Source organism: Emydura macquarii, unplaced genomic scaffold (genome assembly GCF_026122565.2).
Source record: "Emydura macquarii macquarii isolate MOO-44397 ecotype Brisbane River unplaced genomic scaffold, CSIRO-AGI_Emac_v2 contig_3390, whole genome shotgun sequence".
Lineage (NCBI taxonomy): Eukaryota > Metazoa > Chordata > Testudines > Chelidae > Emydura > Emydura macquarii.
In genome coordinates this window covers 60669-88349 of record NW_027133527.1, presented here as the reverse complement: position 1 = coordinate 88349, position 27681 = coordinate 60669, and the positions used below count along the sequence as shown (strand labels likewise).

Here is a 27681-nt window from a genome sequence, read left to right as displayed (position 1 = left end):
AAGTTATTTCTAATACTATAATGGGCATGATGTTTAGCTATACAGTCACATAGAATAAATTAACCAGATATCATTGAGCTGTGAGGGATCCTGACTTTATTTGCATTAATTTCAAACAAAAAAATCTTCTGTAAAACATAAGCATACTATCGATAGGACTCACGTTTCCCTTAACATTCAATAAATAATATTCTTCTCTCACACAAACCCTCTTGTGGATGCCACCATTTTTATTATTAATTTTCCCTTATCTTCACCCACTTTTAGACAAATTTGGTCCTTGCAGTAGCAAAGGGTACACTGCATTAGCTAGAATCAATTAGTTCAAACAGTCACAGAGCTAAGCTTCTCCTCTGCATCCATAGAATTGGCTGAGGCAGTTTCATTTAGTCCCATACTACATCCCTGCTACTGCTGACAAGCATGACAAATGATGTGATGTTCTCTGCAAGAGACTAGTTTAAATACCACAAATGATTTCTCCTATTACATAATCCACATGTGGACCCAGCTCTTCAGAAATGAAAGGCAGGGCTTTGCACACTAAGCTACTTATCCCTGTGATAATTGTTCTGCATCACTAGGAAATGGCATCAACACAATTATACTAATACAGTGATCTTTTTTACCCCAACAATAAAGTTTGAGCAGTTTCCAGAATGCAGTTCCAGGAATATCTAGGCCTTATTACCCTTCCATGCTAAATACAAAGAAAGACTTCTGCTGCATTTTATCCAAAAATTATTTGACAGATTTGGAACAGATTAGGAGGTGATCTTACCTGGAGGAGAGGGGCCCAAAAGGGGTTCGAAAACAGGACACCCCTCTTTGTCTCCGTTTTCGGAATGCCTGCTCGACTAGTTTAGCTTCTGAAGCAGGATCGATTCGCCAAAAGGAGCCCTTTCCAGGCTCCTCCTGGGAGCGTGGAACTTTGATAAAGTAACGGTTCAAGGAGAGGTTATGCCGAATGGAGTTCTGCAGGAAGAAAGGAATGAGCTGATTATTCTGCAGTGCTGAAACGCCAAAACAGACCAACTGAGCTTCACAGACCAGAAGAGTAATATCCATCCCCTTCAGAATCTCTGCCACAAGCAGTAACAAGCTACTCAGCTACCAAGACTCAAGGGGATTGGAAGTGACAAGAAAAAATCTGGCTAAATAAGTTACCAATACAGAGTTTCTATTAACTATGGAGGAAAATTGGTTTGCCATTGTTCTGTACTGTTGCCTGCCCCTTAAAAACAACTCCTAGATCCAACGAGAACAGTAGCTCTTCCATTGCAAGATATGGAAGTGGGGGCTTTGGAAAAGCATAAACAAGAGAACTGTATTGTAAAACATCTAGAACACACTTCAGAGATGGCCTTTTTGTTTTCAAGTGGAAAACTGTGCAAGGCTGGGCTATGTTGCTTACCCCCCAATTGATCACATGTGAATACAAACCACTAGAGGCTGCCACACACCAAAATAATCATAAAACAAGGCAGTGATTTTTTTTTTTTTGACTGACTAGATAGTTGGGAGGGCCTATTAACTGTCTGGCACTGACCCAGCACTGTAGGGTGCTGCAGATATTTACACATCTATATAAACAACTGATTTCCCTGAGAACAGCTCCATCACCAAGCAGGTTTAGTACTGCTATGTTGCAGGGAAGGTGCAGTGAGCCCACAACTGCATAAAATCATTTCTAATTCCTCTTCCTCCCCCTCCCCTTTTGTGTTTCTGTAGCAGCTTTAATCAAAGAGCAACAAATGTGCTTTACAAACAGAGCCTTACAATGCTACTGGTAGGGAAGGAAGGGATATATAGGGACCACTTCACCCATCACTGAAATGCAGCAGTCTCTAAAGTACAATGCAACAGCTGGTCAACAATGCACAGCAACACTGAGCAGATTGAGGGGGAAGTGAAGAATTCCATAACCAACTGGAAGTGCAGGGGGAAACTGGGCAGGCAGAATGTACTTATTCTGATCATACTGCCACCTGTGACCAGCCATGCTGCTTCAGCCAGCTGTAGACAGTGGAATCAGCAGCTGCCCATGACTCTCCAGTGCATCAGTGTGTTGTGCAGGGCCGTTTTAAGACCTTCGTAGGCCCTAGGCACACTTGCCTTCATAGGCCCTCCGACCAAAATAACTAATTTGATTTTAAGCTATTAATAAATAATTTTTTTAATAAAAATAAAAAATTATATATAAAATTCTTTTTCGTAGGCCCTAGGCACTGTGCCTAATGGATAATACGGCCCTGGTGCTGTGCCCGGAAGTGACAACACCCAGTTCAGAGGTGTGGCACTGGGAAAGGGTGACTGCAGGTGAAGTCCTGGCACCTGACACATTAAAAGCAACACCCAAGTGGCTGAATACCCACGTCTGACATAGCACTGTTAACTATGGATAAACTGTACAGAGAAACTGGTGAGATTTCCCAATAGCATGCTAAAGGCACAGACATGAGTCTCAAGGCACCAGCTTGTGGTTTTCAGACCCCTACCACTCCATAACATTTATACTTGAGTGACCACACTTTGGGAAAGGAAAACAAGAGTCACGGGGGGCAGGAGGGTTACTGTGATTAAAAGCCTGGGAGAACAGAATCGTGCACACTAATGCAGAAGTGGAGCAGTGACAAAGGTAGGGGTCGGTAGAGCTGCCTTTTCCTAAATAACTGGATGTGGTCAATGTTTTCAGGGGTCAAGGAAGATTTCAAGGGACAGGTATGGGGTGAAAGGAGGGCAGATGAGACTGATGAAGTGACTGCTGGTGGGGAGGGCACTAAGAATGGGGATGACAATTAAGTCAAGGTGTCTCTAGTGATGCAAGCATGGAGTGTGATGAGAGGGTAGGAATGGGGTTTAAGAAACCAGAGGCCCCTGAGCCATGTAGAATGTTCCCTTAGAATAGCCTTTACAAACATTGCCCACAAACAAAAAGTTTAAGTGAGGTTATTAAACTGATTATTCCCCAAACAGTTTCCCACTATCCCAGTGCCCCAATCCCTCGCCAAATGCATTTCCTCTTAGAAGAAGCACTTTAATAGGAATTTCAAAGTTTGTAAGTGTCAAGAACTCACCTGCCAGCCTTTGTCAGCAGTCCTGTAATAGGGGTAATGCTTGGTAATGTGGGCATAGATCCCACTTAGTGTTAATTGCCTGTCTTGGGCCGAAGATATGGCCTGCACAATTAATTGAGCATAGGAATATGGTGGTTTGGACTCATCCTAAGAAAGAACACACAATAGAGGACATTTAATTTCAGAGTAAGCATTCTTATGTTGGCGTTTATCTATAAGCCAGACACTAGATGCCTTCTAGGTACAGCTAAACTTTCTACCAAACAATATTTTCTGTTAGGAAAAAGGTTCCAAAGTTTTTTATGTTATTAAACTTTTCCAATCAGTTCCACTTCCAGGCTCTAGCACCAACCATGACTTGATCCTGCTCCACCCTTTCCAGGAGGGACCCCTCCCTTTCTAGCATTTGAAGAAGAAATTCACTAGCGAGACTTATTTCCAGTTCCTCACATTGCTCCATCAGTGCATCTCCACCAAGATCAGCCACCCTGGTTTAGGGGAGAATTCAGTCTTCATAGCCATCCAGTACTGTGCTCCCTCACTAGATCCCAAACCTGGCATTACTAAGAGAGAAACTACATCTACAGATTGGATATAAGGTCACTTCATCAAGACTGAATTCCCTCATGACTTACTTTTTGTTTGTTATGTTTTTAAAGCTAATCCTCTCTACACTGCTCTCCCCATCTCTCATCCCTGAGTTAAACAGCAAGCTCTTCAAAGCAGGGATTTTTTTGTCTTTTTTCCCCCTCAGTGTATTTTACAAAGTGTTGTGTACATCTGTGTAGCTGTTTAATTAAAGAAGGAAAATAAAACTCCTTGGTTTTAATGCTCTTCCAATATACAGCTTCTCAGGGCCTGTGTGTAAAGCTTCACAGTCCATCAAAAAAAAAAAAAAAAAAAAAAAAAAAAAAAAAAAAAAGAGACTCCTGTAACCTGACCTTTTTAAATGAATGCAGAAAATAAAATTTGGGCAACTAACCCAGCGGAGATATCCATGGGCCAGTGACTGACGCCGAGGGGGATATCTCAGTGACCCTCAGGGGTGTTCTTGAGTATACCAATGGAAATACATAACACAATGGATAAAGTATCTTTAGACTTGTTTAACTATAGTATATTGCCAGGCCTAAAAGACTCCCTAAGCACTGCTGGGCAGATAATGTTTCTCTGAACCTTTGGGCTGTCCCCGCCAGATGCATCTGCCTGCTGCTCTGATGCTGCTTTCGCTGCGTACTCTGCTGCCAGCTGCAGGTCCGAGGTAATGTTCTGAACAAAGCGATATCCTGAGGATCCAGCACCACGTGGACTAGCCGGGCAGGAGTTGGGAACACTGGAGGGGGTGGAGACGAGACAGAGAGATACATCCATCTCCAGTTATTTATTAATAGCAATCACAACAAGTATACATACAACTCTTACCATCCAAGGATCTCTAGGAAATTGACAAACAATTAAGAGTCTACATCTCTGAGAAGTAGGTAGGTACTGAACTTATTTCTCCATATGGGTTACCCAAAACAGAGAGATTGAATGACTTGCCCAAGATCATGAAATAAGTCAGTTGCAGAAGCAGGACTTGATTCCTAGAAGTCCTAACTTCCCGCCACCTGCTGTAATCACTAGACAACACATAATTTCAAAGCATGAAGCAGGATCATTTCTCCGTGAAGCCAGCATGGGACTCCACTGAAAACCAAATACTGTATCAGATCTGGGCTTTCTGGAGTAAGTAATTAAAAGCCTTACTCTTCAATCATAAAGTTGGCCAATACCATTGTCTAAGAGACAGGTACTGATCGCTCAACTTCTCTACTTAAAAAAGGCTACTTACACTTTTTACAGTGTCCCTGTTAAAACCATCATGACAGATGCCCGCACTGGGTACAGCAGCACGGGGCTTCAGAGGGCTGCTCAGCAATACCAAGGTTAATGCCAGACAGCTAAAGGCACAGCTCTCTCTAAGGGCCATCTGTCTCCTTAATCTACCAGCATGCAAACCCCAATGACAACCAGGTACCATGCCCTTCATACCAGTGTTTCAGCAGCTTGCTTAGGGGAAAGGAAAATAATTAAAGCTCTAGAACTGCCACAAGATGGCACTTTAGGAACAGTTATGAAATAGGGAAAGCGACATCAAGACTGGTATAAAGCTACAAATACACAACAAAGCACCACTCAGACCCAGAAGTACATACAGCAGGATGAGAATTAATTAGCAAGACTAGTCTGGGGACCACACAGCCTTGATTTGTGGGAACAGGACTGCTTGAGAGGTGAGATGGGGAGTTTGAAGCATCATTCGTGTGTTGTCCCTTCAGAGCTGAGCAGCACACTGAAATGGACCACAGTCCGGTCACAGGATTACCTACATCTTTCCCATTAAAGTACAGTCAGGATGAACAATAAGAAAGAGGAACAGTATTTAAACATTTACGTATGGAGATAGAAAAAACATTTGTATTGTTCTAAGAATATTAAAGTCGGATGGAAATAGGCTTCTAAGTCCCCTGCACCAGGCGGCTTAGGTAATGCTGTCACAAATGATTTTCCTCTCAGCAAAATGGCCGCCAGCAGCAGTAAGTTTAAGTGCCAATTATAAAGAACCATTTTCAAATGCAGCTCTCAATGTAAATCTGAGAGCTACTGCTTCTCACTGCTGCTTCTTGAAAATGGCGGCGGAGCTAAGCTCAGCACGAGAGCCAGTTTCTTTTAACAATGGATTACAGAGTTTCCTTGAGATAGGAAGAAAAACCTAACCCCCCTCATGTGTGACAGGGACACACATACTGAAACATACTGAACAGGTTCACAGTATCTCAAAATTTTCCACAGCACAAGGTAACTCAAGGGTGACCTCTCCTGTCGCATCCACTGTGAATCCTACTCAACAGGAATGTTACCATTCAGAAGCTCCAGGTGAAGCTTTTAGTAGCAAGGTGTTTTTGGTGAAGGGCCCATGGTTATGAAACTCCCGACCCCAGAGATCAGGATGAGTTCTTGTCTCATTTCTTTCTTTGCTCATGCCTTCCCCCAATAAAGGAGGCTACCACATGGCCCCCAATAGCTTCCTCCTGGAACGATCCACAGAAAGACTTAATTGAGAGAGTCCAGAAGACAGCTCATTCCCAGGCAGCAGCAGTGCTTCTTTTAATTGTTGCATTTGGCGATTAATATCCAGGCTAGAAAGAGGTGAAGGATTAAGAGTTGTGATGATATTTCTAACCATTCATGATCACATGACATCAGTCTGCCACAAACAAAACTGTTAAAACCAAGTCAGAGAAGTGGAGAGACCAGAGCGGCGCCGATAAATCTGTGCACTTTAAAACGAGTGCATCTTTTTTGTGCTTTTAAGAAGACACGGTGTAATTTCAAGGCTTGAACAGAGAATATTAATTTTTTTTTAAAAAGACTAGAAATACCTGCCCCCTGAATTTGGAAAGTGTGTCTTGTCATCTCAACAGTCTACTAAACTGGGCTGTGCTCACAGGATAAACTTCAGGATAAAATGTTATTGACTCAGGAAAATAGCCAGCCCCACCGTGGATATCACTGGAATACTGGATAATTTCCTAATGAAATGGGGGTAACCTGGAGTAACGTTTGAAGACATGGGAGGAGTAACCTCTCCCCAACCTGCCTCTACCATGATCAAACCCTTTCCTTCCAGACATAAACCTGCCACTTCTCAACAGCTATTAGGCCAGGGAAGGACAGTGACATTCAGAGCTGTAGGTGGAGAGAAGCAGCAGCATGGAATCAAACTCAGAGCTGCTCTTTGTAGGGAGGCAGGGGCCCCAGAGGTGCTATCAGGTAAGCAAGCTCTCGGCTTGCTTTTGGGAACTTCACGTGGTGCCGCTGGAGACAAAAGGGCTGAGAATATCTCTGAGAAAACAAAAATCTTACAGCCAAGGAAGGAAAAGGAACTCCTGTCGTAAAGAGGCTGGGAAGGGGGAAAGAGAAGATTTTGGATATGTCTCTACACATCAAAAGACCTGCAGCAGATGACCTGGACTCTGAGACTCTCTGCCACTGTTTCTCCCCCAGCCCCATGTGTAGACATGCTCACCGTGAACAAGTGTCCTAAGGGTTAAGTCAAAATTAGAGTTCAATGTAGTTTAAAGCAAACACAAACACAATGCAGTGACTTATTGATTTCCTAGAGTTCCTGGAATTCTCCTCACTATCCCCTAACAGCAGCTAGCCAGGGGAAGCGTGCAACTGCTCACACCCTTTAAAAAAAAGAAGTCTCCAGAGGTAAACAAAGGCTATTTTCCCAAACACAAAGCTGTTCATATTAGAAGATTAATGCAAAAAACAAAGCCACGTGGTCTAGGATAATACAGTGCAGGATATAAATATTTTGGTAAGCAAATACTACAAAAAAACTGGATCTAGTTTAATACTACTGTAATTGTTACTGATAAAACTACAGATAATAGAACTTGGCACACTGTTTAATCTGGCTCAGTTCTGCATTAGGCCATTGCTATTGAAGAAAATTTGGAATACACCTCTTGGGCAGTAAAATAAATCTTGTCTCTTTCATTTCAAACCACTTTGGACATTGATATGCAAGCTACAGACACGCATCATTCAAACACCAGTGAAATGCAGCCACATTTGGGTGCAATGCAGCATTTCTAACAACTCGGAAAGGAAGCAAACGGTATATCCAATTGAAACTGCATGGAAAATTTAAGTACATACTTTCTCAAGAATGACAGCCCCACAGCAGATGCAAGGAACACGGTGTCTACATAGACACCGTGTCACCCTAACTAAGCCGACATAAGCCCTACACTTCTCATTGAGGTGGCTTCATTATGACCGCATAGCAGGGGAGTTACATCAGTGGGGGGAGCTTTTCAGTGCATGCATCTCCATTGTTTTTCCGACAAAAACTGACTTTTGTCGACAAAACTCTTCAGTGCTGATCAGCCCTAAGAGAGGGCAGTTCATTTCAATGTCCATGCAGTACAAATGGAGGATGCTCATTTATGGGCAACGGCCATGCTTTCCCACTTTCCTCCTCCCCAAAACCCATCTGGCAGCCTTTTTCTTTGGATACACAATTTAATTTTCTGCAGTTAAAAGTCCCAGACACTATCATATTCTATGAGCCTCCATGAGATACACCAAACAATGTAGGAGCCTTTCCACAAGCAATAAGCAAGCACTGGTCAAAGTACAGTGCTTCGGTTTGCAAGACAACTGAGAAATAACAGTTTCCATACTACACCAGTCACATATAATAGCCAAGGAATCCTCCATCAGCTTCTCCCTCCTCAACCTCTCACAGCCTATCCCCAAAAATGTAAATCAAAGAAAGGCAGGTCCTTGCATGCTGCATGTTTTAGACAAGTTTCAGAAATGCAGTCATAAATGGTGAGGCTGCCAAACCATGCTGGATACTAAAGGGAGGGACATCTCTCAGAAAACAGGTCTGCCTGGTTAAATATCAAAGAAAAATAAAACAAAACAAGCCACAACCAGGGAAAGTTAAACTATCCACAAAGGCTCAATCTCTTAGTACTTCCCCCTGCTCCAGTAGCTTCCCTTCTAAAAGAAAGTGAGCTCACTCTGCCTTTTGAGTCAATGAAGCCTTTATTCCACCGCTGATCAGAAGAGATAGAAGGAAGAGGAAGTGCCTGTGTTGCTGGTGACACATCTGCAGTGTCCTCTCTAGCACATGGCCTCCATCTGAAATAAACCATGCACAGGGATTTCCAAGCCTGGTGAAGCTTGCCAATAGGATTTGTGTGTGTCAGGTTATTTGGCTTGCAGCTTGATTATCCCTCACCTCCCAATTCTGAGGAATCACCACATCACCATGCTGAGTATTCTGTTCCCAGAGAGTACTGAATGACCAAGACAACACAGGACGTCCACAAAATGCCCATCTCAGAGTGCTTCACTGACTGCAAAGTGTTAATAGCATTAGAGCAAAGGAAAACCCAAAGGAGATCCTGGAACACAGGGTTATGGGGGATATGAATAGGAATCCTGACCAGAACAGGATGCGTAACTGAATTTGGTGTTACCTCAGCTTTCCCCACTATACACTTATTGGAATAAAACATTAATTTGGATTAAATCCTAAATAACCTGAAATAGATCAACTGCAGGGTTGATCTATATTCTGTCAAAGGCAACCAGTGTCTTACTAAGCTTGAGCTGGAAGCAAGGCAGATCAAGCACTTTTCACACAAGTAATACAATATGGCCCATAATACTACTAACATTCCTACAGCACTTCACATGTTTCAAGAACCATACACAATTTCATCTACAACACAGCTTTAGGAGATAGCCATTACCCATATTTCACATATGGAAAGGCGGGGGAGGAGGGAGAGAGATCGGTGGCAGAGAGGTTAAGTGATTTGCCCAAGACCACAAAGCAAGTCAGTGGCTGGACCAAGATTAGAACTCAGTTCCTGAATTCCACATTCATCCTCATCCCACTATTAAAGCCCGCTGTCTCCCAATAGCGCAGAACACCATTAGCATTGCATTGCGAAAATAGAAAAATTAGACTAGAACAAAAGCATCTGTACTCCCAATAATACTTGCATATTATGAGGTGAATTATGCGAATATTCAAGTCTTTGAAAATCTGGCAATTCAATTCATTTATGCTCCCTGCTTCACTAGTCACACCCGATGATATTAAAAACAAATACATTTTTAAACCCTACCTTTCATTCCTTACGCCATTAACTCACTCAGTTTGGACAATGAGAATAGACTGGTCAGTTTTCTTTCCTGCTGACAGTCATCTTACAGTCACATTTTTGGGTTCTTAGGCAATAGCACAGCACATCCTTGGCTACACAGAAACTTGTAACACTGTATGGACGCTCATTCTGGTACAAAGAGTGGCTCTTTTTGGTTTACCTTAAGTCAATTGGGACCAGGTTTAAGTTACATTTAAATAAATCGCTTGTCTACCAAAATAAGTGTCCACACAGGGTTTGCACTGGTTTAACAAAGCTGATTTAAATTCTTAGTTTAGATTATACCCATGCATCTTTCCCATGTGGACAAGACCTAATTCTTAAACTGTGGTCCACAGAGAACGTCTAGCTCTGCAGAGTTGCCTTTGTATCAGTGGTGAGACACTTCTAAACCCACAGGCGAGAATATTTGCTGCTCACTGTAGCCCCATCGCCTAGGATCTCCAGAGTCTTTTCAACTAAGTGAACTGCCAAATTCATGCCACTCTCTGCATCCTGCATTAGTGCTTCACAGCCTTCATTTCAGGTGATTTGGGGTGTAAAGTTCCAACTGTGACAAAGTTTGTAACCAAGAACAACAGCTCCGATGGGAAAGACTTGCCACTGGACGGTGAGGTGTTCGTGATAATGTCTGTTTTAAGAAAGTGGTCCATCCACACAGTAAGAGAGTTTGAAAACCTGCAAGACAACGCTTAGAGCTAAATTTAAAAAAACAGCATCTCGCTCTAAATTTCATTATATTTTTACTGATTAGATTTTGTATGCACTTTTTCAAAAAGCAAATGAGCACAAGGCAGGATGCCACAGCCTCCTGTTACTCCTGCAGTCGTGCACTGTTGACCCTGACACACAAACAGAACTGCCTCCATTTTCAGAAATGCTGACAAAATCCCAAGTTTCAAATTTCATTTGAAAAACAAAGTTAAGTTACTACAGGGTTGTTAGTAACAAAGCCAGATGAAAATAAAAGATTTAAACCATTTTAAATTTTGTCTCCAAGTGATGCTAAGCGAGTGCTTGGGAAAGAACCTCTGCAGCAGACCTCATCTCTAAGGCTTGTCTACACTACAAGACAGCCAAGTCTGAGGATCTGGTTGTAAGACCCTGAAAACGTGTTCAGGGTGGATGGGACTAATCTATGGCATAACCAGATCTTCTAATTCAGTCGGATTTTGCAGTACATTCAAGGGTTACAATCAGGTGTGTGTTATCAAAAGAGGGTGTTTGTAATGGAGCATCAGAGCCCGAAAGCCCTACGTCAAAGGTAGTTCCATAATTCATGAGATTTATTGTGACAGTCAGGTGTATTTCACAGACTGAAATCAATTTAGAATAACAGCACATGGTTCTCATCCACACAGAAGTTATTCAATGCCCTGAATCAACAGAAAAGGATTTTTTCTGCCTGATTGAGTACAATGCTGTCCTTTCTTATGATCTTATGGACAGGCTGCTTTTACCAGCTTCCTACTGACAGAGACCTATCTGGATTTCTTTCCCATCTTGGCACCAGCAACGCAGAGTACAGCAGTGTTTTTTAAAGGAATTCTAACCTCAAACAGAAGGAAATAGCACTAGGATCTGTTTCTCAGACTTTCACAGTCTGCTGCCAGCCAATACATTTTTCCTTGAAGCCATGCAACGCCAAAACAGGATTCAACCACATGTACAGATGTACTCCTGGAGACAAAGTACCCCTGACTAAGCAAAGAGTGGAATAATTTCCTCCAAGAAGCGAGAAGAGGTCTCACACTGTGGAGCTGCTGAGGTTGGCAGATTTGGTTTTGTTTAAATAAAGCTCATTCTCTCTCTAGGCGGTGCACTTCTCAGAGAGAAAATAAATAGGCTGGAAAAAAAGCAGAGACCTGCAGTGGAGAACCTGCAGAGAAGCAAGCTAAAATGTAAACAGAAAGGCAGAGCAAGAGATGGGGTCAGGAGGGCAGGGTGGGGACTGGACTGTTTGTTTTGAACAGTGCATGGGTGTTCGTTCCTGCAGGTATAGTATCACTACTAACCCAGCCAGAAAGGATGGAAAGGATGGAGGGGCAGGGGCCACTTTCCAAAAAGGAAACAAACCCGACATAGGATCTACAAACTACAACAATTTTCCATCAACCAATCAGGAAAGGGCAAGCCAAACACACACCAAATTTGGAAAGTAAATACTGGAAAGGGAGCGGTAAGGGAGTGGAGCTGAGCTAATGAAAACCTCCTCCCAACACAGGGAGGGAATAAACAGGGGGAGCGAGGGCCCAGGGAGCGAGTTCTCTCCAGGCCTCAAAAATATTTTCTTCGAAAGGGGATGAAGGCACTGCCACAGCTTGCAGCATTTTATCTCAGCGTGGTGAGCCAACACAGCGAGACTGAGGCCTGGCAGGAGGCTGCACTGAAATTCACACTCTGGAGATCCAGTTTATCTGCTGGGCAAAGAGCATTGGCTTTCTCAAGGAAAAAAAAATGCAGCTCTCATTCACTTCCTGAAACACGAAAGACAGGATATGAGGGTGGAGAGAAGGAGGGGGCGAGGAGCAGAACAGGGATGTTTATAAACACGTCAGTCCTCCCCAACAAGAGGAACACAAAACAAAAGGGGTTTGGGCAAGCAAAACCTCAGAAGTTTTTGAGGTTTTAGAAAACTCTGCCGGATTTGCTTCTGCTAAGGCAAACGGATGCAAACATCAATCATCTTTGGTGAACACCCTACTATGGGCTGAGCAGAATTCAGCACTATTATTTCCACTCTCTCCCTATGCAAAACAAAACAAAAAACATTTTAGTGGAGTCAAATATCCGTTGCAGACGTATGCCAGAGTCAAAGGTGCACCCTCTGTTAGTAACACAAGCTGCATTGTGCTGCCTGACACAAAATGACTGAATGGAAAACTAGGTACCATATGCGGGCAAAGAAACTACCCCCCTCCTACTCCTTGCTGCAACTAACTTAAATTTAAAAGAAGAGGCTCAATACAAACTAAAATGCTGCCTGAACAGAGGACTCAAACCACACCCATCACCAGCAGGTTGCTTGTTTGGGTATACTCCTTCTAGAGCATCTACATTAAAGAGCAGTGCAACATCACAAAAAAGAGGAAAAAGTTTACCCAAACAAGCAATGTGTTTCCTAGGCAAAGCCAAAACGCTGCCTTCATGACACCAAAGTCATTCACATTTTAATATTACTAATTGCATTAGCACTAATATGCAGGAAATCCGTTGTGCATTACCACATTTTACAAACTGGTGAGTAAGAAAAAACAAATCAAGGCCATTACATCACTAAACATACATTAGTTGTTTTGACAACTGTAGTTGAGTTTGTATAAGATCTCCTACTGTAACAGTAAATGTCTTGAACTATACTTCATGCAAGTAAGGAAGCCTAGTATTATGAGCTCTAACTTTGGCTCTTCACTATCAACTGTTGGCTGAGAAGCAAGGAAAGAATTATTTGATTTTCTGATTAGCTAAAACTTCTGAACCTTTATTAATAATCTACATAATAGAAAATACTCAAATCTCTGAAGTCCATCAGTGGGCAGTGTCTGACCAATATCCTACTGATTGGCTACCTTTGCCCCTGCTTCAGGGAACATGCTGGCTCCAATTAAATTAAAAAAAACAAAAAAAACCCAAAAAACTAACTTATGGAAATAAAAATAAAATTTATAACAACAAATAAAGCAACATAACAGGCAAATAAATGTATGCTCACTTCGGGAGCACTTAATGGAATAGATCATCCCAAGACCATCAAGGAAGTAGTTTCACTCTATGCCCTTTTCTCATTCTTTAATTTTTAGTTCTACATGTTTATTCTACTAATGATTTGAGATCTTAAATCTCTATCCCCTACCCTCAGGACTTTACAGTTCATCTTTAAATGGCTTCCATGATTTGGAATATCAGATATTCAAGTTATTTTTAATGGGGAATTTCATGCATCAAGTATACTGGGTAAACAGTGCTAGGTCTGATGAGGTTTGGTGCCTGGAGAATGTGGATGGCATCTCCAGCCACCACCAGGAGTGAAGACCAGAACCCTCTCTGCACTTTGTATAGCAGGCACCTTACCTGATCGTGCCAGTGGGGGACGGCAGGGGGCTGACCAAGCTCCGGAGATCCGGCTCCGGAATGTGTATCTTCAGAGGTGATATCTGAGGATAGAGCGGCCGCAGGGGAGGTGATGAAGCGTCCTCCTTCACTTCCTCTTTATGGTATAAAGATGTGAATTGGATCTTTATGACCGTACTAGGGAATCGGAAAGTACACCTGCAAAAGGGAGGGAGAGAGAGAAAGGATCAATGTACTGAGCATAAACCAGTTGGATGGAACGTGCAAGTACATGCAGAGAGGTATTGTCATTAATCCGTGTAGCACTAATGAATTAATACAGTAAGAGTTTAGATCTCTCTACAGCACTTTTCCTCCCAGAATCATAACTCACTTAACATTCATGAAGCCTACAGCAACCTTGTGAGGATAAATAGTATTATGCCCATTTTACACATACATCAACTGAGGTTTGGAAAAGTTAAGTGACCTTGCCTTAGGCCTAGAAGTGAATCAATGGCCAAGCAAGAAGCAGAACCCAAACTGGCCAATTTCAAGGCTCCTGGCCCTAAACACTGAATTATAGTCCTTGCGGTAATGTTTATATTTTACTGACTCTGCTGCTCAGAAGTACAAGGAAGACTATATATTTTCATGGCAGTGTGCTGTCCCCCTGTGCCTAGAAAGGCTTCCTTCTGGAGATGTCACTTTCTGTGGGGATGGGAAGGACCTCAAGTAGCCTATTTCCAACCTCCATTTTCATACCTCGAAGACACCTGATGCCACATGCTAAGAGCATACACTTTGTTGGGTATAGTTTGTTACAGTAACAAATTTCATCAGGTTACCGAAAATACCTAACCACAAACAATATGAAGCAGAAGAGCCATAAGGACCAAAGACTCAGCAATAAGCCTTAAAAGCCTTTACGGTGTGACCTGGACAGCTGTTATATACTATGTGAAAACAATAGTCCTGTCAATAGCATTTCTGTTCGTACCACAGCACATTAGGCAAAATTTACCCATTACACCACATGAGGCAGTGCTAATGAGTTATCACTGATCAAGCTGGTTTCTGATCAACAACAGAAAAGCTTATTTAGTGACAGATACTAACCCATGCAGTCCAAAGGGAAGTCACTAACGCAGCCAGAACAGGACTCAGTAAACCACTGAGGCCTTGGTAGAGCTCTTTCAATTTTATCTAGCACATATTTTTGTCACAACCCTCAGTACAGCCCTAGAAAGGCATTGGGAAATTCAGTGGGAAGTTAACTTTCTAGTATTTTCCATGTTTACACGGAACATTTCATTTAGTGTTTTCAGTATATATCAAGCTGTGAACTTTAGTGTTCTGCACACTCCCCCTTACCATGCTTCTATTTAGTCAATAATGTATAATCAATATAAGCAGTCCACAGATCACTGCATGACCATTTTTACTTGCAGCAGCATCAGTGAGGCAGGAGAGAAAGACAGGGTAGCAGGCTGCAGCATGGGAAAAGTCAGCAGAATATAATTATGATGATACCCAGGGTCTTGTCTACAGTGAGAAAATGAGGGAAGAGCCCAACACTGCTCTAACACCAATCTGGTGCAGCTTCCCACGTGCTAGCAATGCCAGGAACACTAGAGTGGACTGCGCACAAGCATTTTAACGTCAGAGTTATTAAACCTTGCAGAACTAGAGGATATGATGGTAAGAACCCCTGTGGCTGATCTACACAAGTGTTTCTACTGTTGCTAGTGCTGATGGAAGGAGAACAATTTGCTGCTAGAGTCAAGGTGGAAGATCTCCCTCAGTTTCTCACTGTAGACACTGCTCACTTCTCCCCAAGGTGCTTTTTAGGAATCAGCAATGATTAGTGCAAAATTATCTTTCAGGAATGCGACTCTCCTCCTTGTCCCCATTTCATTTCCCATGTGAGTTTGCTCAGCATTCAGGGGCTTGGAAGCACATTGGCTCTGCTGAATATGGTAGGAGTTTGTGTAGTATTGAATTCACTTCAGAGGCCCTGCCACCTGCATTCAACAACGTATTAAATAGAAAATCCACACTGGCAATGCATCCCAGCCATGTTTATTTAACCTTACAAGACATGCTCCCCACTGCACTTTTGCTGAGAGAGCAATTTGCCACAGACTGTTACACACCTGCAAAGTGTCTGGTACTAACAGACAAAGCCCAGCATGACCAACCTACAACAGGATTGTTGAGAGAACACTCAGGGTTACACTTTTGTACACTCCATGGGTTTCCTCACAGAAAGCAAGAGTATTAAACTGCAATGAGCATCACAGACTAAGGCTTTAAACTAGTAAACACAATGTTTAGACATTTTTTAAAGCTTCTTAATGGGGAAGGCTGGCCTATATTTCATTGTTATGGAATTCTCTGTTATAATACCAGATGCCCAGTCTGTCCCCTCATTTGAGTCAAGACTGAAGAAATATATGTTTACTGAAGTTTTTAGTGGTTCCAAGCTGCTCCTGATCTTAATAGGTTTAATTGTACAAGGCCCCATGGCATTATTGTATAGGACAGATATATATGAACAGCAGCTGTATATTCTAGACCTCCTACTTCAGTCTCATCCTAACGGGCATCTGTGTTCCAGCACCACTTAATCCATTCCATTGTCTGACTGTAATTCTGCAGGAATGGTCCTTAGAACCAGGAACTCACTCACCCCAGACACCTCTCAGCTTCTCCATCATTCAACACCTCTACTTTATCATTAGTGGGTGTGTGTTTTAGCCACTAATAGCTCCTTGAGAGTGACCCCATATCCGTCTCTCTTCCTTTTTATGATATTCCTTTGTTTTGCCTTATATTTTTTAGGCTTTCTAGATAACATTGCTTCAATTGCTGTTGTATTTTAATGCTGCTGCTCCCCAAACACAAGTAAATATGAGGTACAGAGTGTGAACTAGCCCGGTTAATGTCTGTTTAGAACAGGACCATTTAACGTTGCGGCAGGTAGGGCTATGGAGCCAACGTAATCTGATTCAGTCTCATGATTTAGCCACACCCTCAAACTGGAAGGGAGAAGTAGAATCAGGAGCGGAGGGCCTACAGCATGAACAAAAGATCAATCCATTTGCTGCTCTGATTTCATGTTAAGAGCTGCAGGATTCCCTCTCCACTGAAATAGAACCCAGAGAACTACAACCACTTTCAGCATAGTCTCCCCTCGATAGCACGGAGACGGACATTTTGACAGAAAACTGCGTTACAAAATCAGATATGGTAGGTATGTGTGAATGCACTTTGCTTATCAAGGCCTTGTCCACACTGACTTTTCTTATAGCTTCCCACAGCTGCAGCTCCGCCGGTAATAGCAATGGCAGGAATGTTAGCCTAGACAGAGCTTCAGGGGGCTTCCAACAATTTCATTACTAGAGCGAAATCTGATTTAAAATCTGGTGGTAGCTTTATGCTATTGAAGAACATTACAGCAGCATCTTACTACATACCTAAACATAGTTACAATTTTTTCTAATGTAGCCAGAGCCTAAGAAATCAACCCCACTGGGAAGCATGCACTCCAGATTCCCATCAACCTCAACACCGTTTGAGGTGAGTATCCTAGTAGAATCAGGTGCTGAAGGAAAACATATTGCTGTTATGGCTTGGTTCTGTTTGAGACTGCTAACATTGGCTAGTCTACCTGTATTAAGGATTATTGACAGTATTTGAGCTAATGCTTCACAACACTATGCAAAAACATTCACTAATTATTATGGACCTGCACTGGGGAGAAACCAGCTGGAAAGCAAGCCTGTCAGAAATGTATGGGATCTCCCTACGTTTTCACCAGCAAAAGCTCTGTTTCCAATTATGATGCGACTGAGTGCAGTTTTTTCTTTGACACTAAACTTTTTGAGTGTTCTTTTTGGGTATTGTCTACACTGATGGCAGAATCGATCTGTCCAGATGGACTGAGCGGAAGTGGAGACCTGCTCAATCGATCCAGAAGTCAATCTATTAAAACCACCTCCAAAAAAAGCATAGTGCTGCGTCGACGGGTACACATTTCCCGTCGGCACAGCACAGTGGACACAGTGCGCTAAACAGAATTTACAAAGTTGACAGGAATTACACAAGCTACATAGAGTAACTCCCATCGACTGCCACCGAATTTCGCTGGCAGTAGAGACCAGGCCTTAGTTCCTTTTCTCCTCTCCTCCCAAAAATTCACCCTAAATCTACACTGAAGTGTAGGACACGAGGTGAGTTTATTTGAGAAGGCAGTAGGAGGGGTGGTGTCTATATTGATGTGGGATTTATAGGTGCCTGGGATTATGCTTTTGCAAAGGAAAAGACAGTGCTGAGTGTTCTGCCCTGCTAAGTCAGGACTGTGTATGTTTATTTTTAAAAAAACCAAATCTGTTAAAAAAGCTTCAAATAAGTCACAGTGTTTGATTCATACTGCACATGCTCTTCAAGGGCTCCTACCAGCCTATATTCTTTAATGTTTCCATCAAAAAAAGGGGCCACTTTGCGAAAGCACAGATTACACACAACACAACAGTGCGCTGCTGAAGAAGCACCATCCTCTTCTGGTACCTCTCAATTTCCTAGCTGATATGATTGCATACCACAGTAGCGCTCTGTAAAGCAGTACGTTTTACACAACACTTGCCACTGACATTTATATCTGATAATAACTGGCCATATAACTATCTGTCAGTTAGTGGTAGATTGTCACAACATACTCCATAACTTAAAACTTTAATTTCTTGTAGGAGAGGAGTTTGCATGTCTTGCAATGACTGACATAGTTAGGTTGTGTGTCTGGGTTTTTGTTTTTAAAAACAGCTAGGTCTCTCCATCTGACAGCACCTCTATAAAGTGTATAAAAGCAATTCTGCCTTGGGACATCACGGGCATGATGCAAGTTGAAGAAAACAGACTGTTTGCTGCCTGCATAAATTCCAGAGTGCTTGCTATGCTCCTGCCACACAAGGCAAAAGACAAGCTACGATGGTTGTATCATGGAGCTGCTGCTGCTCCTGACTGCTGAGGTGCGGGTGCTGCTGGTATCAACATATAGAAAAGACAGTTTTTCAAAATCTTCCTAGCCATCCTCCTCACCCTGGACAACACAGCACACACGAAGGCAACCTTCATGTGGTGAACCAACGATAGTGACCACATGCATTTCATCTACGTAAGATCTGAAAATAAAACGCTAGACTTTACGTAAACGCTCATGCTCCAAAGGAGACTGTAGGGGAAATTGTTTGAAAGAAAAGAAACCAAAACGAAAAGTCTTTCCCGTTGCATGATTCTATACTGAAGTGAGATACATTAGACAAGACACTTACATAGCTAGTCAAAGAGGATATTACAGCCTTGGTTTCTTTCTTAGAGCCCACTGTGTGGCTTCAAGACCCAATGGCTCCTGTTAAGCTCTGATGCATAATGGAAAAGGGAAGATACATTAGGGATTAAAAGGATCAGGAAACAACATTTGAAAGTAAAGATTCATAGACTCAATAAGTCAAGTTAAATCATCACAGAAAAGCAAGACAACAAAATGAAGATGCAATGCTTATGAAAGATCCTAGGTAAAAAAAATAAAGTGTTACAGTTTGTCAGAGAGTAGAGACTGTAGGAAAAATACAAAGCAAGAACAAAAGTTGAAGTAAACTCTAGCTCTACTATACATGCATTACTCATCAGCAAGTCAGTGCCACCTCTGCTTATCCTCCCTGTCCTATCATGGCACATGTGATCCCGTCGTACTGAAAAGGTTCAGAAACAAGCGTCTGTACGCTAGAGTCATCTGCATTTCAGAGTGGCATTCCAGTGCGGTTCGGGGAAGAATGGTATTTTATGGAATGCTTCATTATAAATATATATACACTCTGGGGAATTTGAGAATGGCGTTTCAAGGGTTCACTTAGAATAGAAAGTAAGGGAGTGAAGATCATGCTGCCTTTTTTTTTTTTTTCTTTTTAAACGGTGAGAATTTTAGTGCTTGCAAATAGTGCTGTGCTGATAGCCTTTAAAGACTGAAATCTTCCTGTTATTCATGGAACATGAGCAATGCAGGCAGCAGCCATTCCATCTTCTGCCAACCATCCCACCCATGAGATTTAGCCCTGCGTCAAGGGGTGAAGAGGTTCTAGAATCAATCAGTTCCTCAATTTATACTGGCATCGCCAGAGTGCCAATCACAGCAACAATTGTGATGGTAACAGAGCCACTGTCATAAGTAGCTGCAACCAGGGTTTCATTACAAGCCTTCTTAGAGTCATTGAAAAAAAAAAAAAAAACACCTTACTCTGTCTCTATAACTGTGCCTAACCTCAATCCAAGGACCATAATCTTTTTACACCTATCAATCTACATAATAAAATTCCAGGAATGTTGTTGTGTGTTAAGATATAGACTAAAATGTCTGTTGAATCAGTGTGAAGTGATGGAAGCAGCTCTTTATTCAAGAGCTTTGTTCAGCATATCACCAGGTTGAATCATCACTGGGTTTTGTGGTCTGTTACCATTCAGTTTTTAAATGCTAGGACTTTGACTTTAGGAATTGCACCCGTAGAACAACACAGGCTTTCTGCTACTAGAATGTACATTTCAGAATGTGAACTCCCTGCAGTGGGACACTATTTAAGATAACAAGCACATCTATGGCATAATAAAATAAAAAGTTTAGTGAAGACAAGCCCTCACTTTATTTGTCAGATTAATTATTCCAAGTGACCTCAAGATACCTGACACACTTTTTACAGGCTGATGTGGACAATCCTCACACATTTGCTCCAAGCTACCAACAATTTTCCTTTATTCATCCCTAGGATAAAAACCAACATTTGTAGCCTGAAACAACCATTTGAGGAACATCCACAGCAACCTTTACAAATGTGTTAAGCACTTCAAGATAACTGATATTTTATTAATGTGAGACAAAAATCTAGTGAAGAGAAAGAAAATTTAGTCAGGTCTAGCTATGAAAATCAACTTCTCCATAAGTTAGGAGAAAACAATCCATTCCATGTTCCCATAGTGCAAAGGAGCAATCGAAAAGGAAATGTCTCAATGCAAAGGAAGAACTACTGGTAAAGTTTAGGTCTCAGCATGCCCAATGCCATCCTCGGATTACCTAGAAGCTTCAATGATCTGCCTCACTTTGGCCCAAGTATGAACCTAACTCTTGAAGAGCTGCCTCCAAACTGATGAAGGAACCATTTTTGACAACAGAGCTAATACTTCAGATTAACATTATTTGCTGGAACTAAATTGTAACAATACTTTTGGTCATTAGAAAAGAAGTGAGCTGTGCATGCTCAGTACATCATTTGATAATTGACGGTTGTTGATTTACACCTCTCTTACTTTGCAGATGTAAAATAATTTGTCCCTCTTACGGATAGATATCATGCAAACTTCAGCTTTTAAAACCCAAAGTAGTTTGTGCTATTTGAGTCCAAAAAGGGTCAAACTCAGAATGTTTGTTTTTTGAATTCCAGTAACTCTCACGCCAAACCAAATTTTGTCTAACTTGGCAAAAATAAACTTGCTCTCAACCTGAGTCTAAGCATGGAAAGTATCATGCTGGAAAGGAGTATTTCTGCCAAAGTTATAGCTGTCTGAAACAAGAGGGATGCAGTGAAGTCCACTGTTCAACTTTAAATAAAGCTTCTCTGGGTGGACACTGTAATGAATGTTAGCAGATATCTATATTGCAAATGCATACACCAAGTCTCTGAGAGCTATCCCACTAGTTAATACCCAGGAAAGTACCATTCAAACACCCATTTTTTACTTTGATTTTACCTAGATACCTTCCCAGTCCTTTGGTTTTTTTCTCCAAAACAGAACTTTTTCTTAAAACCCACTTTGTTCCCAAGACTCACTTCATTAGCAATGCCTGTGAAAAACTGGCTAAGTCATCTGCTTAACTAGTTCATTTATTTATCTGCTGAGTGAAATGCTCATTGGTATATAGACAGGGGATCAAATTCAGCCTGTGGAGGCTGAACCACAGTCTCCTCATGGGAACTGTGAAGAAACTACACTGAACAGTGCATGGCAGCAACTTCATTATGCCATGCAATGACAAAATTATTCAAGCAACTCTCTGCATATGGGACCGTTTTTCCCTGCAAGGTAAGTGGTTAACTCGTCCTTCGTGCAAGTATGAGATGGTAGCATCTTCACTGTGACATTGGAGAGGTTCGTGGAATCATTGATTTTGTAGTGGACAGGTGCAATGCCATGGATTCTCTTCTTTCTGGTAATATTTTTAATTGATTCTCCTACATACATGCCAAACTCAAGGTGGACTGTGTCATAGATCCAGTATTTTTTCTGTAGCCTCATAATGAAGTGTTAACACCTGATGATGTTTGGTTAAGTTTCTGGTTTGTCAAGATCTTGTACCTCAGCTATACCATCTATGACTGCCACCTTGAAAGGCTTTTGCTAGCATAAGGTACCAGTCATGTCAGTAGGAGCTCGTTTAGGAAGACCATGCAGGATAAGCATTAGTTTGCTCTTTGCCAGGCATATATGCATTGTTTCATCCAAGTCAATCAGCAGCATTTTTTTCTGCCATATGTGAGAGTTTCAGGGATCCATAGCTGATGCAGTGAAGAACTTTGTTTGCAGCTGAAGTCTCCAGGCAAAGTACTTTGTTGTAGTCAATGAAAGATGCCAGTGCTGTGCATATGATACACCAGGAATTTGTCAGAGTGTTTGGAATAAACTGTTAAAGCAACAGCCTCTTGTAGTGGCAGATTACTCATATGCTCCACAGTTGTGGTGTGTGTGTTGGCAACCTGTCTTTCACTCAACCACTCATGCACAAGGCTTTGCAGTAATAGCCGCCTTGTGCTCCACTTGATCATTGTCAGACTTGCTGGTGCTGAAGTCATTATGACCACCACCCAATGCACCCCTAGTATGACTAGTACACATCATGCAGTATTATTTTTTCAGGTTTGGCATCAGCTATGGATCCCTGAAACTCCCACATATTGCAGAAAAATGCTTTCTGTAAAAATTTAGTAGCTGCAAACAGTCTTCATTTTCCTATTGACATTAGTGCTTTCTTCCACTTTTGATAGCACCATGTCTTTTGTAAACTTTTATAGATATGCACTGTGATTCATTTTTGTGGGTAGGATTGCTAAAAACTACATCCACATCCCACAGTTCATCTTCTATAAGTGCTTTAAGAGCCTTTCTGATAAGTAGCATTCGTTCCTCTTCAATCCCATTCAAAGCACAAATTTCTCTATACTTAGCCTCTGCATCAACCATCACCACCACTTTCCCATCCATCAGAGCACATACAAGGCAATTTATGAATTTCACCCAAGTCACACAGTTTGCAGTAGTAAAATTAGTATTGTTTCTGTTGCCTTTGCCTTTGACTCAACACTTACATACATTCTTGGAATAGCACTCAATGTGATACACAATGTCATAGGCGTGGGCATCTTTTGGGTCAATGCACCTACTTTACTTTACTTTCCATTCAACGTTCTCACCAACAGTGACTGCTTCATACAGTTTCTCACCTGTCTCATGTGTTAAAATTGTGCTTAATGGATGCCTTGGGGCTTCCAGCTTGCTACAGAAAGGTTTTCTTCTTAAAATGCATGCCCTGGGACCCAGTGTAAGGCATGTCTGGCTGACAGCTAGCACTTGTCCCGGCATCTTCAACTTTTTTCTGATGCTTGATACACTTCTCCAACCTTGCAAAATTCAGTTTATGGGTCACTTCTTATAGCATGCAAGGTGCCAATAAGTGTTGCATTTAACTAGGTCCTCCACCATGGTATTCTCCAAAGATTCAGCTATTGGTCAGTACTCTGTCTCCCCACTGATGTCTAAAAATCATCAAGACCAAAGTAAAAACAAGCATCTTGTAATAAATTACTTTGGGATTGTATTAATTATGTTATGGAACTACATGCATACCATTTGCAGCTTGATTCCAGTAATTTCTGGCTGGATGCTGACATATTAATCAGTACCTTGTTACATCTCTTTTGGCATAATAAACAAAGATGATAATCAATACACTGAACAGTTTTTTTGCCAATGATGGCAAATCAACTTGAAGCATCCCTTCTATTTATATTAATCTGTAACAATAAAAAAGTTCATCAGGTATCACGTTCTGAGCATTAACTGATAAACACAGTCCTGTTAGTCAAGCCCTACTATTTAATTTTGTGAGGACTGCATGTTTGACATGCCTGTCTTAAAGTATAATTTTAAAAGTTGATTTTTAAATGTATTCTCGAATATCTACCTACTTAATTGTTCTAGGTTTGTTCATGGTTGGTACCATTGTGATCGTGGGAGAAAGGGCTTTTGAATGATTCCCAACTCAACCATTTCCAAAAAAAAAATATTAACAATTTCACCAACTGGAGGACCTGGAGGTGGGAGTCAGGGGAAGGAGCGTGGTGGAGTAGCAGCAAGTCCCTCCAGCTATCTCACAGAGGGTGGCAACATTATCATTCTGTAGATGTCATTTGATTTGTAAACACCTCCCTTACCTTTCTGTCATTAATTCACCCATGGAATTCCATATGCTCTCAGTCTGTATGGCGTTACCACTACTCCCTCATACTCAGCACCAGAAAAACATTCACACAAGGCTGGTCAGAAAATAAATTTGTTTTTAAGATCAAAATCTTTTTATCAAACAAGTGTATAACAGCACCTCAAGTCGGAACCAAATGGCTTTCCCAGGGCCAAATGGCAAATAGTCTGACATTTCAGCTGTTGGGAGAACTGGAGAGCCTGAATCTCAGAAAACATGCAAGACAAAGGAACGTATCTGAAAATTGTACTAACCACCCAGCTGGTTCCAGCAGGCACTGGTGTGTCCATAGCTGGTAAAGGATTTTTTGCTTAAAAATGCCAGACTATCTAGGGACAAACTCCTGCTGCCTGCAAAAAGCTTGATGAAACCAGCAACCATTTTTGATATTCAGAAGAAGCAGGGAGTGTGCCACTTAGAACCATTAGCCAATATAACCAATGAAGATTTGGTATCAGAACCTGCAGAGACTGCCAGTAAATAAAGGAATAAAAAACAGAATACATTCTGTATAGCTATCGTTATCGGAGTAAAAACTTCAGGGAGAGATTTTTTTTACTCTGACTGAACGTCTATGGAACACAAGTCTAGATGTAGCAAGAGTGGCACCAAGTCCTGCTAACTAGCATTACAATTAGTAGAATTGTATAAGTCACTTGTCTTATATTCTTCCCATGAAGACTAGTTTATATGATGTGAGCTGTCACTCTTAACATTCCAGTTGCAGAAAGAGACATTTACCTCCCCCAGAATGGACTTAAAATTACAACTGTGTGTGTTTTTCTTACATTGCTTATTAGAAAAGGCTCGGACAGATATTTTTGTTGCCTTCCCAAGCCAGGAACTCAAGTAACTGAGCTTCATAATACTAAATGTGCTGTGACTACACTAGCTGCATAAGCTACCCCATAATCAGTGTCCTTGCACTATTGCCTACAATGCCTCCTATTGAGCAGCTAAGCCTCGACTAGCTGAATACTCCTGGAAATTGCCAAGCACTTCTTTCACAGCCAACATTCCTAGATTATTGGATTGAACAAGCTGCAATTTCATGATTGCCTTCAGAATTTCCACCCATCCTCATGCTGGAAGGTTAACTGGATAAAATTCTCTGGCCTGCATTATAAAGGAGGTCAGACTAGACTTCTGGCCTAAATATCTACTAATGCTTTTCCAAACACTGCACTACTCCATTTCAGATCCCGACTAAAACTGTATCCCATCATGCAAACACACACCCCTCCTTCCGCATATGTGTAACATGAAATGCAAGCCATTCATTGTGGGAAAAGGCTCTTTCCTAACGTAGTTATTATTTCACCTACCTAGATATCAGAGGACCTGAAATATCAAAACCTATTGAAATACAAAGAAAATGTAAGATAGTTAAAAACATCTGAGTTAACACCAATTATTCCAAACCTGAATTTACACACACACACACACACACACACACACACACACACACACACACACACACACACACACAGGGGGAGAAGAATGAAAATAGTTTCTGCATTCCAACAAGTGTTTCCCAGTTGTCCTGTACCCATGGTAATCCTGCCATAGCAACCAGCAGGTCGTGTTTACAAGGAGCATAAGTAGGTTTATGTAGTCTCAACTGGGATGTGAAACCTCTACATGCTGCAACACAAGTGTTTTTTAATGTGATTCAAGCTCCCAAAGTTTATTCAGTGATAGTCCCCGAGGAAAGGATGCAAATTAAGTGAGCTCAACAGATTCAACACATCTCCAGTTCCAGAAGATCAAATTAAATCAACTGCCATTTCTCATTTTTACACATAAAACGTTTTACTAACATTTCTCGTTACAGTTACATATATATGGTAAATAATTTTTAATCTAATTCATCTATGTACAATTCAAAGAGAACACACCACAGGTTGCTTGGCAATTTGCCTAGCGCTGCATGTTACCATGTATTAGTAGTGTCTCCAGCAGAGGAAGAAAGGATTTCACACAGGCGGAGAGTGTGAGCTAGTGCAACTGTATCTATTTAAAACAAACATTACCTGCCTTATCAGGCAAAAGACTAATTATACACAGAAATGTCTCTCAAAAGCACCAATAAGTAAGTTGGTTCTAATGAACATTTCCTATTCAGCCGTTGCACAGATCTCCACTTAATATAATGCCATTTCATCAAGGCTCACAAATGTATTAACACACCTTTCCACACACAGGCACATTTTTAAACAGGTATTTTATCAAACTCCCATTGAAGGGGAAATGTGGTTGATGGTTTAGAGCAGGGAACAGGCAGTCTAGACTTCAGGGTTCTATTCCCCAATCTGACACCACATGTACATACACACACACAAAAAATGCCTTTTTTTTCTCCTGATTTAGTTACTCAGCGATGTCCCAATCCATGTTTGACACCACACATTACTGAATTAGTGAAGAGTGATATCCCAAACACTAGACATCACAAAAGGAGTCAGCAAGATACAGATTAGACTAGAGCAAACAGTCTATGTACACACTACCTTGGTGTAATCAAGTCTGAGAAAAGAAATATTAAAAAAACCTAACACCACACAACAGCAAAATGGTACAATGGCAATATATATTCCTTAAAAAGTTTGAGAGAGCATGGTGAGGGCTCTTTGAACACTTCAAACACTGAAAGGGAGAAAGTTTCCAAGAAAAGTTTGTACTGAAATGATTCTGGGCAATTTAAATCAGCTATTCCATTCTCCATACAGATAGCCTGACCAGATTCTCTTGTTGGCTGCCCAGAAGACACATTTTAATTACCATCAACACCACACGTATCAAATTGATAAATCCACACACAAAAATAAAATAAATATATGACAGCAACATTGTTCCTATCAAGAAAAAATACTGGTTAATGTCTCGTATAAGGGCGCTAGACTGTTTATTTCTCTCTACTAAATTTTCCTAGATGAAATCAAGTCTTGTGCCTAATTCTGCCTTTTAAAACCTTTTGATGGTTTCTTCAGTGCTGTTTTGGATTTGCCATTGCCAAATGTCTAGGGATGTCAGATTCATTATTATTCTGCCATTTGAATGTTCACTTTGCCAGTCTCTTTGCTCTTCTCAGTTTTGAGCAATACAGCATAGTAAAAAAGCCAGTCCTGCCATCCTTTCTAAATAAAAGCCATAGGGCATGAAAATACATAATTTCTCCAAAGTATCTAAAGTGCATTTCATAGAAGAGTGAGAACAAATCCAAAAATTG

General features: G+C 41.4%; 1 protein-coding gene across 1 annotated transcript in view; it reads right to left on the bottom strand.

Annotated features, from left to right (window-relative positions):
• Positions 1-27681, bottom strand: part of FOXK1 (forkhead box K1) — a 58424-nt gene that overhangs the window by 11781 nt on the left and 18962 nt on the right. The window contains exons 2-5 of the mRNA XM_067534289.1: positions 13892-14089; positions 4254-4410; positions 3078-3224; positions 782-975 (exon numbers count right to left, since the gene is read on the bottom strand). Coding sequence (XP_067390390.1) covers positions 782-975; positions 3078-3224; positions 4254-4410; positions 13892-14089 — 696 coding nt within the window. The remainder of the gene's footprint in view (positions 1-781; positions 976-3077; positions 3225-4253; positions 4411-13891; positions 14090-27681) is intronic.